Source organism: Sander vitreus, chromosome 11, assembly GCF_031162955.1.
Source record: "Sander vitreus isolate 19-12246 chromosome 11, sanVit1, whole genome shotgun sequence".
Classification (NCBI taxonomy): Eukaryota; Metazoa; Chordata; class Actinopteri; order Perciformes; family Percidae; genus Sander; species Sander vitreus.
In genome coordinates, this window is record NC_135865.1 from 17,669,437 (window position 1) to 17,682,235 (window position 12,799).

General features: G+C 40.4%; 1 protein-coding gene across 1 annotated transcript in view; it reads left to right on the top strand.

Annotated features, from left to right (window-relative positions):
- The first annotated feature begins 4,865 nt into the window (after positions 1–4,865).
- Positions 4,866–12,799, top strand: part of anos1 (anosmin 1) — a 39,563-nt gene continuing 31,629 nt past the window's right edge. Inside the window, exons 1-2 of the mRNA XM_078262024.1 lie at positions 4,866–5,138; positions 10,707–10,754. Coding sequence (XP_078118150.1) covers positions 4,947–5,138; positions 10,707–10,754 — 240 coding nt within the window. The 5' untranslated portion in view covers positions 4,866–4,946. The remainder of the gene's footprint in view (positions 5,139–10,706; positions 10,755–12,799) is intronic.

The following is a 12,799-nucleotide window of genomic DNA, read 5'->3' on the forward strand; positions in this document are numbered from 1 at the left end:
CGCTGCATTGTTTTGCGTTGTGGTGAAAGAAAGAACATATTTCATGCAGGCATCTATTTAGAAGTCCTCCAAGCCAAGTAGGTTTTTCCAACCTCATATACAAGATAAATATTTTCACAAGGAATGTTAGAAATTCTTGTGAACACACCATGAGTGAATAGACAAAAGAGTGACTGTAAAGCGGAAGGTTATTTTTTTTTTTTTTTTAAATCTATCAGTGAGACAGCCTATTTAAAGATATTTTCCACATACTATATTTTATTAGTTTCAAGACATAACCACCCACTCATGGTTCATCTAAAAGGATAGCAGTGTACAGCATCACAGGAATAAAGGCATAACTCAAGCTATAAAAGAGCAACGTCAAGTCATTGACCAAATCAGACACAATGTATAGAAGGCACATCTAAATCCAAATTATGAAGCATACAGTAATAATATCAATAATCATCTGCAAGAGATCCTGCAACACACAGCAATTTTTTTAATTTATATTCTCTTTGTGGCTTACATATCAATACTGAAGGAAAATAATCTGCTGACAAAAGAAGATTTCTAAACAAAATGCCTTTTTAAAATTGATTTGTCTGTGTGTGTGTGTGTGTGTGTGTGTGTGTGTGTGTGTGTGTGTGTGTGTGTGTCCCAAGGACAGGGATTTATTAACTTGGCATGTGCTGATTTCAGTGTTTTCTGCCTCTACTTTGTGGATGAAACTGTCTCTTAAAGATAAACCTTATGTTTTATTTAGCATTGGCTGCTGATTTGCTTGAAGCCATTTTCCTAGTATTACTATCACTTTGGAAATTAAATCATAGCATGTGCAGATTAAGCAATGATAATGTCAGGTGTGGTGGAATTATAGACTCACAGCTTTGGCTGTCATCGAATGGTAGATCTTTGAACTTTCTGCTTAATCTATGAACAGGTGTCAACCTGTTCTGAAGCAGGTGAAACATAAAAATACATTACAAATGCAACACTATTAGAAAGATCTATGTGCCTATTTATTGTGTGTGCCCTTTCTTAACACACTGCTTGTGTCCATGATTAGAACAAAGGAACAATGGCTCTAGATGTTTATATTCAAAAATACACAAAATGTATATAAAAACATCCACATTATAACTGCACTTCCAGTGCATAATACTTCAGTTATTCATGTTGAAATACTACCTTCATCGAAGCTAATATCCTACTCTTTTGTTTGCTAGTGTTCACAACAAAAGGTGGTCGTCTCCTGTGATCCGGGTGGCCTCTCATCAAAGGTGTGAACTATGAGTCCACCTGCACCTTTAAGGATCAAAGATACTCAAGTGTTTGATCACCGTACACCTTCTTTCTCAGGAGAATGCAGGCTGAAAACCGATACTGGTGTGTTGTCTTTTGAGATGCCTTTTGTCAGATCGTGTGATAGAAACCCACATTTTTGCAGCTCTAGGATTGCAGCCGGTCCATCGCCACACCAGCATATCCAGGCATCTCTCAGAATACCAACTAAAGAGGGAGTGAAGAGGCTGCAGTGTAACCAAGGGTGCTCTTGAACACAACTAAAAGGAATATATACTATCAGTTCCTGGTTAGCACTGAACATGGGGATATTAAATGGCTAGTCTATATCCATGACGTTCTACTCATTTAGGCTGGATATCTGTTGCCTTGGGCTTCCTTTGTGTTGGCATTTTAAACTCCGGTTGATTTATAAGGACTATGGTTAACCTTTTCTCAGATCTCTGCAGGGTAAATCCAGACAGCTAGCTAGACTATCTGTCCAATCTGAGTTTTCTGTTGCACGACGAAAACAAGCTTTGAATGTACACGTTCCACCAAAACAAGTTCCTTCCCGAGGCTATTTTGCAGAGGCACCATTGCTCCGTAGAGTGCTTAGCGCCGCCCAGGACGACTGTGATTGGTTTAAAGACATGCCAATAAACCAGAGCACGTTTTTCTCCCATCCCGGAATGCTGTGTGGACTCGGCAGACCCTCCTCCGCAGCGCTGTGGAGGAAGGTCTGACAATGCGAGACTATTGATTGGCTGATGTTTTTTGTGAAAAGGGGCAAATTGAGCCTGAAAATTGGGGTATGAAAATAAGAGAAAGGTTATAATAGAGATAGTGTGGAGTGTTTGACTGGAAATTAGAATTTAAAAAATCAGCCACTGGTTGAGCCACTGGTTTGTGTTCAAATATGTGTTAAATTTTAAGCAATATCTTCTAAACCAATCACATGAAGGCATAAAGACTGGGTGCACCATGCAGGAAAAGAACTGTATGCTTTGTTGTGTACATGTTTTATTAGCTCATGAGCCAGTTTATGTACATCCAGGTCTATTTACATAGGTAAATACATGTTGTTAATGGTGAATAATTGAAAAATATAGGTGTGAATTAATGCAGTGATGTGATTTACAGATTAAATCCAGTCAGACAAACATTCCCTCTCTAGATAGTTTTATAGTCTGAATTCACAACTGGCAGAGACCTTTCCCAGTCAATGAAAGCATGGCGTCGGAGGGGTACGTGTCCCACAGACTGCAGGAGACATCAGGACCGCACACAGACAGTGTGTTTCCTTCACTGCACACTATAAAAAAAACCACCACACATGGCTGTAATAAGCCAACAAATTAAGCCATTATACTGTTTTTAAGGTACACAGACATCCGTGTTTAAATATTTTAAGAGTGGCAAGGGATTGCTCTCACCCCAAGTTACATTGTGTGTCTGAGACCACCAGGGAAATGATCACACATCCATCTTATCATTAGCGAGCTGTGAGATGATTTGTATGATAAATAGCCATACTTTTGCAAAACTATGACAGGCCAGTGCTCTCATTACAGCCGTCTGCCTACTCTCACCGGGAGGATGTTGAGTATTCATGAATGACATGGGAATTTGTGTCTGATGGGAATTTTTTACTTGATTTCATAATCCCCATCATAGAGATGGCATCTGCTGTTCAGGATGTGCTAATATGGGCACATTACAGTTATGGTTGAGGCATGGGTCGAACTATTTTGGCACAATGCGTAATTGGCCCCCGGCAAGATGGTGACTTAAGCCAAATGTAATGATGGTGTGCAAATGTGTGTTCACTCCCACTCTGCACACAGTTTAAGAGCAACATCTATAAAACTTCATTATGCTGCTGCTGTAATGGGGTTGAGGGAAGTACTCCATGAGCTGACAAAAGCAGGAGTGTCTTGTAAACCCTCGAGGGAACTTTCTAATTAAATACTCACTTTTTAACTCCAATAAATAGCGAGGATTTCAAGCTTTTCCTACGTGTCATATTTTCTCCATACCTCAGGCCAGAAGTTGAGAGTCCAGCTTGAGGAATTTAGTCAGGATGGTTTTAATGGTTTTCCGAGTAGAGTTGTTTTTCCAAGCTACTGTTAAACTGGGAGGTGAGAGGTAAAGGGAAAGGGCTTCCCTGGGATGTTGGCAAGCTTCACGATGGCCATATGTGAGGGTTTGATACAGAAAATCTGGCTCCTCCACATTTCTGACGAGTTGTGTCATCAGTAGATGGCAGTAGGGCTAACCCTTATGCTTAGTAGACAGGTGTGTACCTGGCTTTCCATTGTACATGACGTGTGTATATATCGTTGGGGCATTCTTATGAAGTCATGAGCTGGTACTCTGCCAAAAACTGAATGAATGAATAAATGAAAGGAAAAACAGGAGCAAATAAAATAAATAAATAAGCACAATATTTTTAGCACACATATTTTTTTTTCCGTGTTCCTTGGCCCAAAAGTAAATTCATAGTAATCATTTGTTATTTACCTTTGACTAAGATTTCTGAAAGCAACGTTTGTATTAAAGGGCACTCCACCGATTAAACTCATGAAGTTCTGTTTTGTTCTGGAGCTTTCCAAAAAAGTAACCCTGATGATGTAATCGAGGTTATCGCTGATTGGACTTGACACTTGAATTAAATATCAGAAAGTCTGCATTACAAACTTGACATGTGGAGTGGGCAATAAGAAGGCAGGGGCCCAGCTAATGAAATATGTTATGGAGATGCATTATGAGAATTGTAAGATTTCCATACTAGGGAAGTAATAGTCAGAATGCCTCTGCCGCTTTGATGTTTACCATGCATTCTTTAATCTGTCTCTTGTGAGTCCCACAACTTTATGAATGTGAAATACTAAGTTGCTGTAGTACCTCTTTAATTAGAGTCAGACCTTCAACTCATTAGGTATATGTAAGGAGGATAGATAGATAGATAGATGGATAGATAGATAGATAGATAGATAGATAGATAGATTGATCGATCGATAGATAGGTAGGTAGGTAGGTAGGTAGGTAGGTAGATAGATAGAGAGAGAGGTAGGTAGATAGATAGATAGATAGATAGATAGATAGATAGATAGATAGATAGATAGATAGATAGATAGATCGATCGATCGATCGATCGGTAGGTAGGTAGATAGATAGATGATAGATAGATAGATAGATAGATAAATAAAAGGTAAAGGTAAAAAACAAATAAAAAAACATAACTAATTAATAAACTACAATAGAATAAGTCAGAGTAACACTGGACAATATGCCTAGTATTATACACTGCACATTAGTACTGCATGTAGTAATCACATTATAATCACTTATTTACTGCAGCTCATTCCATGACTGATTAAATATTGCAAGTTGATTATAGATCAGAATTTCCATTCATACATCCTTTTCTTCCTCCTTGTAGGCCTGCTCACTGACAACGTGCCCATGCTTTGAATAGTGTGTGCAGGTCTATGCAGCAGTCTACCTGCTTTAACGCTCCTCGTGTCTGTCAGTCACCACGCGATTCTCCAATCGCAGGGCACATGAGCCCGTGACTCCTCCCCAGTGTATAATTGAAGTTTCTTTAGTTTCTCCGGCGGAGCCTGCACGCAGTATTGTCCGATCCGTGGAGGGATTAAATACACAACCTCGGGACCATGTTTTCTAGGAGCCTGAATGTGTGTGTGACCCTGTGTTTGTGGATTACAGCGTTAATGAGCCCGGGAAGTGTGTCCGCGAGGAAGCAGGACGACTCTTTCTTCACTGCCAGTATTTACCGAGCAAGATGCGCTTCGAGATGCCTCAGCCTGCACATCACTCGCATCTCCGCTTTTTTTAAGCACTCTCAGGTATGCTACGAGCATGTGGTCACAGACAATCAAACTTCTGGCGTTGAAAATTAGGAATAAACGCCGTGTTGTATTATTTAATGAATATGTGCTAGTGGAATCCTTCCAACATAAGTCAAACCTGTTTCTCTTGAGCCCATCGTGAAGAGACAGGAGCAGGTCACTAATGGTGCTGCTGAGATAGGCTACTACTTTCTCACTTGTGTTTTCTGTCACTGACAAGGAAATAAGACCCTTTTAAACGGAAAGTGCCACCAAAATAAACATAGCAGTTGCTGAAGCATTTATATGATGGTTTGAGTGGCTTGTAAAGTTGCCACTTATGTCGTAGCCTATATTACTGGTCGTGTGGACGCTTGGAAATGTATCTACTTAACCAAATACAGTATTTTTGAGACTGATGGGTGATGGACGCCTTGTGGAGTCAGTTTCCATTAATCACTGGAAAATGAGACACCCGTTTCGGTCAGTGCAAATGTAATGGACTTAACTCCTGTTATGACTCTATAGAGTGTTACTTTTCTGTTGCCCACTTATTTATAAGGAATCTCATGCATATACAACAGCCTATATTCACAGTGAGAATTTTACACTAGTGTCCCCACAAATCATGTTGTGATGCAGACCTTGCTTGAAGCTACTATGCATTAGCTGTATTCTTTGTATGATTTGGTATGTGGTGTCAGAAGTTGCTTTTCACCCTCCACTGGACACACTGTTCTCTCCCAGGACTCCTAGAGAAAAGGACTGGTCACTGATCCTTCTACCCTCTTGTGCCTTTTCACCAGCTATCTATCTGGTGACTGCTTTTATACTGACTTAATTTGCATCTGCATGGCATGTCTTTCTCAAGGTGCGTTAATGAATCTGTAATTTTTAGAAAACATTGTGGAGTAAGGCAAATTTGTAATTAGGTCTAATGAATCAACAGTGCATTGCTTGTTTCTCTGTGACCAATTTACTTTACTTTGAAAGCACTTATTGATCTGGTAGTTCTTAATGCATGTCTGTGGGACACAGAGACCTACTGCCAGAATCCTGGCAATTTTATTAAGGGGGAATACACCTGGGGTGAGGGAAGAATGTGGTTAACTCCAAACAGAAAATAGCAGTGCTGTGCATCCAAAGACACAGATTGAAAACAGTGTTTCTTAATTCACAACTTGGCAAGCAGTGTTGGGTATTTGTTTTGAGAAGAATCCAAGGGTATATTGCCGCTCTGGGTTGCAAAGTTGGGGAATTATATTAGTCACCAGCTGACAGAGAAGTCAAATAACTGATGGAAGTCTCGCCTCTAATGAACAGCTAATAGTCTATATAATTGACTGCAGAGCCTCGAAGTCGGAGGCAGCCTCTTTCACTGAGGGGGAAATGAGAGGGAGGTGTTTGTCTAAAGAGAGGAGCATTTTTGTGGTCAGTGATAAGCAAGGTTGCTTGAGCAAGCTTGTTGGTCTAAGAATAGAAGGCAATTGTTGATAATCTGCGAGGACTGTCTTATGCACTGTGTTCTCAACAGTCCTTTCATGTGAAAATGGGGGGTCTGCTCAGCTGCAAAAACATATGGCTCTCCTCCCCCCTGCCCTCTACCCCCTGGCCCTGCCAATAAATGCCAGCATCACACCTCATAGGCATGTAGAGGATGCACCCACTGAGCTACTGATGCTGCTCCTCCGAGGTCACCTTCCTGCTAAATGCTGGCATCCAATTGTGCTAAATGTGATAAGCTTTAATGTACTGTTGCTACAACACTGGAGCATGCTCAGTCAGCACAACCTACAGGTGGATCTGCTTCCTCTGCCAGATCTTATTACAGCAACGTGCCGACAGGCAGCAGCTCGGAGCTCCACTCCAGTGATTGAGACGACAGACCTCTTAATTCAACTCGGACATCCTTCAGGGGTCATTTAATACACGATAGGAAAACCAAGACATACAACACTTTCCATTTTAATGGAAATTAAATGCCTGGGCTGTATGTCAAAGTGGTGACATTTGCCTACTGTTTCTTAATATTTTACTGTGTCTACTCAATATCTAGTAATCTATATGGACCACTGCTTATTTTGGTCATGGTACAATAGACAATTTGTCCTCTTAACACATTTTGCAGCTGGAATTTAAAACTTCTGTTTTTCATATCAATTTTAATATTATGATTCTGTGAATACTGGACAATACTTGGAGAATTTAGCACTTGCAGATGTTAAGAACACCCACGCGTCTTTCCTTTTTATGTGGCTGAAACAGAGGACAAATGAGAGACTTTGTTTTAATTGTAGCAATTGTGAATTAGTGTGAAATGGAAACAAGCATGGAGTTGCAGAGTTAGGAAACCCATGGGTCGTCCATTGGTTGGCAGATTTATAGCTACTGCAGATCTATTGATGTAATAGTGTTTCCAAATAGAGATTTATTGACATTTTACTCCACATTTGGGGAACTTGTCACCCCTGTACAATAGACAGACGGCAACACCCAACCATAAATATTAGCCTCGGACACTTTAAAATATTAAGAGCGAGCTGGGAACCCTGTGCAATATTGTATTCTGAAAACATCAGCCTTGTAGTGGATTATTTATGTGGAGACCTGTGAAGCCAAAAACAAGGCGTGTCCATGAGGTCTTGTTATTACATTCATGTCATTAATTTCTAATGTGCTGCACAGTCAATCCTAAGCATCAAGCTTGAGAGATTTGTGTTTTAAGCAAAGGGAAGAAAAAACATTGGAAAATAGTTTTTCCGTGTCCCCTTGTTTTCGCCTTTGATATTAAGTAACCTGCGGTGGAATCAAACCGCAGCCAGTGCTCATGTGTGGAGTTTTTCATTAGCAAAGACAGTGGATGAATAGAGGTCTATGTAGCTTGGCCTCACCTCTCTGTAAATGCTTTCAAACCATGATAGTCCTGTCTGTAAATCTCAGCCTGTTACACCCTGAGCTACTTCATTTGACAAATAGCCTTCATTCTTAAGTGGGGACAACTTTGCACCAGTGTTGTTTGAGATTTCTGAAACAACCTTTCATGTTAACATTGGATGTGCGCTGGACACATTAGTTCACTTTCAGAGCCCCTGTTAAATAATTCAGTTAAAGTGAATACTTGATGAGCATAATGACCACAACCCTCACACCCACTCAAGTCAAAGCCTAAATCTTGAGGCCTTTTATTTTAGTGCTGTATATGTGCCCTTAAGGATCAGTTATTTTGGTGTTGCCTGAGGACCCCTGGGCTGTCAAAGGACACACAAAGACACCAGGCTGTCCTTTGAAGTTCTGTCTCCTGTTAACTTAGCCAGAAATGAAGGTCTCATTGACCAGCAGTATTTTCCCAGTAGTGTAAAGCTGGAAAACATATTGGCAAGATAAGAAGGAATTGAAACACAATTCACCTGTGTAATCTGAGAGCCATTTAATCCAAATCAGAGGCTCATAGGATAGAAAAAGATTTCCATTTTCAAAAGGTGGAATGTTATCCTCAAAGATAAAAGGTTGTTTTGTCCATGTTCCCCTCAGTTGTCTAGACAATACAACACGCCCCTGGCCACCTGCTATGTCGTCTCAGCTGCCAAAATGTATCTCTGTGATAAATCCCCTGTTTACATGACTCCACCGGTGTCACTAACAAAGCAGAGAGTACACCTTAGCCACACATTCATATACCACTGTCTGGTATCCTCTCCTCGACCCCATCACACAGGAGGATATCTGGACAGCATTCATTCACTGGAGTCCTTGACAGTCCTCAGCACTGCATAATGTTCAGACTGCAGAGGAATGTCATGGTGAGTCAGAGGGATGAAGTTCTGACCTATAATTATTCCCCCGTTGGTCCCTGACATGGTGGGGTCAGGCCTGGACAGCTGGGGCAACGTCCTGCTGAGCTTCTCTTCTACAGTGATGCTGTCACACAGCAAAATTAGCTCCTCTGTGGATCTGGCCCTGTCGCCAATGATGGATGGGTGAAGAAAGGTGTCAAAAACAGGATTGATGATTTAGAACATGGTTTAGAGTTGTGACAATCTGTATAAATTATCCAGAGGCACTGGCTGCCAGTGTAAATGTCAAGGTTTTATTTACAGCAAGTCATCCATGGGGGGTTTGACTAGGTTGGATTGATCATTTTTTATAAGTTAGCGAAGTCCACAAGGTTTTTAATCATGGGATACAGTACTCAAAGATGTACTAGTGAGGAATAATTCATATTTTAATCAACATTTGGTCAAGCAGATTGAAGGAGCACTACTACACAGAAAAGGGCAGAAAACTTGCTCATGCACTCTCAACTCTTCAGCCAAATTAGCGCTCATTTCTACTTCATTTGGTAAGAAAATGAAACAACTATTCCTAGTCTCCTTGGCGCTGAGACTCATATTTTTTTTCATCTTTATCTGCAGTTTTTTGTTGAAGAGATTCTACTAAGACATGACTATACAATCATGGATTGCTTTGAAGCCATTTGACCATTATCCTTGATGCTAAAAGCACAGCACTTACTGGTACTGGATGTCAAATTAAACCCTTTAATGATAAGTTCTCTCCTAAGGTCTCGTGGGAAATTTCTTCTGGATTACATTGTTGGAAAAGGCTTTGAACTTGACATTGAACTTAAGCAGACTTTTTGCCTGCAGACTCCTAAAGTTTGGCTGTATCCTACGGCTACGTTGATTTCATGCAGAAGTGCAGGAAACATCCAAAAGGGAAGTTCAGATTCAGGTCATTGGCTAGAATGAATTTTTATCAATGAAACTCTAAACTCAGAGCCTCTGTTTAGAATATTTGCATTTGATTTTGTATCACTTAATCAAAGGTTTAGAAAACAGGTGGACAAAATATCTGCTATTTCAGTGTTTTTATAACATCAACCTAAATATCATATTTTCTGATAGACATCACATCCAAACATTTAATCTCTTTCATGTTGACCAACTGGTCATTTATTCTGAAGCACTAGCCTTGCACTTGCCATCCAAGCACAATTATGTTTGCAGTGGATGACAGCATAATTCCTCGCCCTAATGGAATTCAGGAAATGGCCACTTGCACAAGCCATTTACCCCCACTGGTCTTTCGCTCGACAACTCCCCATATTTACACGTAGATGATTTATAAATACGTAGCAGCTCTATTAGGACCAAATGTTTGCCTTGCTGAAGCACACAAGGAGGCACTTCCATGGCAATTAGAGGAAATTGGCACTATCTGCAGTCTACACAGCAATGCTGACATCAGTTCTCGCCTCAGTTACCTTGGGGATGTCTGTTGAGAGATCAAACGGGTCCCCAGAAAAGCTGAGGTCACCGTGCTGCTGAATCTGCAGGCCCCTGGCCCTGGTGCCGGTGACCCCACTTTCCTGCTTAGGTTACATGTACTCAGCATGCAAAGCTGACTCTTTGAAATGTGTCTAGCGTTCACATTATTGTTACTCCAAAACGCCTTGACTTAGGGGAAAGTTGTATTAAGATGTATTGATAGAAGAGGAGAAGCTCAAAGCCACATATTCATTTGATGAATTGATAACTAAATGTATTTTTTCTGATGACTGATGATATTTTCCCTTCTCTTTTACAGAATAATGGATCATTGGTTTGGTGCCAGAATCACAAGCAGTGCTCCAAGGTAGTGTGGTTTCCCTTCTTCCCTGAATGAGACACAAGCCACATACATGCCTCATTATCGGATCATAATACAACATAAAGTGTGCGAGTCACGACAGGGCTAGTTTTGTCATGCCTGCAGGAATCACTTCGAGAGCTGTTGACATAGACTTTCATGAAAAAACTCTTTTCAGGTAGTCCTTACTTCAGCTTCAATTGATACTTATTGGGATACAATTAAATACAACTAAATATAAAATTTTAAGTTTAATGCATTTAAATGGAAGCAAATGTATGAACGCAAACCATGATTGTTTTTCCTACTCGTGTCATTTGGAATTTCAGTAGGATGTATTACACTACGCCTCCCGCAGGGCTTGTTTGTGTTTCGTGCCCTGTCCCAAAGAAGGTTGATACAAAGCTGGTGTCGACAGCTCCTCTGAAAAGATGGCGCTGACATATTCTATCAGACTCTCCCGGAGCTGTTGACATGGCCCTCAGAGATGTGCCGTATAGACTGTAGACAGAGAACACTACAGAGCTGAAACAAGGATGATGATACGCTAGCCAAGTAGAAATCTGAACAATGCTCTCTGTAGCTGTCAGAGACTCTCATCTCCTCACACACAGACCGTGAAACAAGGATTCACTACTGTTTGCCCATAAGGACTCAAAGTAGGGCATAGACAACACATACAGTATACATTGTCTGAATAAAATACAGGAAGTATGGTATTGTCGTGATGACAAATTAGATGTAGTGCTAGTATGTGTTTATTGTTTTTTTCTCAAACGTCCACAGACCTTGGTGTACATAGAGGAATGCATGCTGAGAATTTGGGCAAATCACAGTGTTGCAGTGCTGGTGATTAATTGGAAATTCAGGAAAATGCTGATTTTTTCCCCCGCATATGCTTACTTAACATGGCCTCACATTTGGTGTACATATTAATCACAATCAGTGTCTAGTATCAACTGCCTCACAAAATGAACCTTTGTGTTTGATTTCTAAATTCCTCTTTTGAATTTCAAATTGTTTCCTTGGCAATTTGCATAAAGCCTGGGATACAGCAGAACCATTGGTCTTTGTGCTTACATCTGCAAATGTGTAGGTTACTAACTTCCCTGACCCAACCTAGCAGATGTTTACAACAATATTTAATCTGTTGTACTGAATGTGTATTATTCTGTGTAAATTGTAAACTGTCATATTGTCTTATTTCTATGATTAAGTCCTTATTATTGAACTCTATGCGGTAATGTAAGTGTCTCAATGGAGGCAAAACACAATTAACTGTCCCTTAAACAAGAATATGTGATCAAGAATATGTCATTTATGTTATCTTAAACCTTCTGTGACACGTTTAAAGTTAATGTATAGGCACTTAAGATTGCAAACCTCTTTTGTATTCACCATAATGCTGTGAAACGTGTTTCTCTCCTTTCCACTGTGATGGCCAACATTGGCTCTTGGCACTAGTCATTCCCCAGTCTTTCGGCAGAGTTTTATGTTTGAAAAAGGCTTTTGCTGGCTGTGAGTCCAGTATAGCATACTGTTTTCATAATCACCTAGCTAAAATTTGCTCAAACTCTGCAAATGTCCCAAAACTCTTTAATAGACTTCTTGTTTTTCCTTGCTATAACAAGCATGTCAGTTAGCACTTCTTTATCCTACTGGTAGGTTGTAAATAAATGAGGCTGGATTTGATGTAAGTCCATAAAAATAATGATGCTTGTGTTACTGCTGCACAAATGTGGTGTTATGCTGCACTGCCATTCCAAATTGTTTCAAGGGCTCTCTGAATTTAATTAATTCAATTGTGTCCTAGGTTTTAGGTTCAGCCATTCAGGATGTGGGCAAGGGCATGGTGCTGAAGTTTAATTTGCGGCCAGAAGTCAATATTTTGGTTGCAAACACCACCACACTTCACTTCCACATCAATGATTCGAGTGCACACTCAGGTCCTGTGTGTAGTGTGTTAAAACACAGAGCTATTGTGGCCACTTTAACAATTGTACCAAATGGGCCCATGCTGTACAGTGGTTCCCTGTGAATAGCTCTACAGC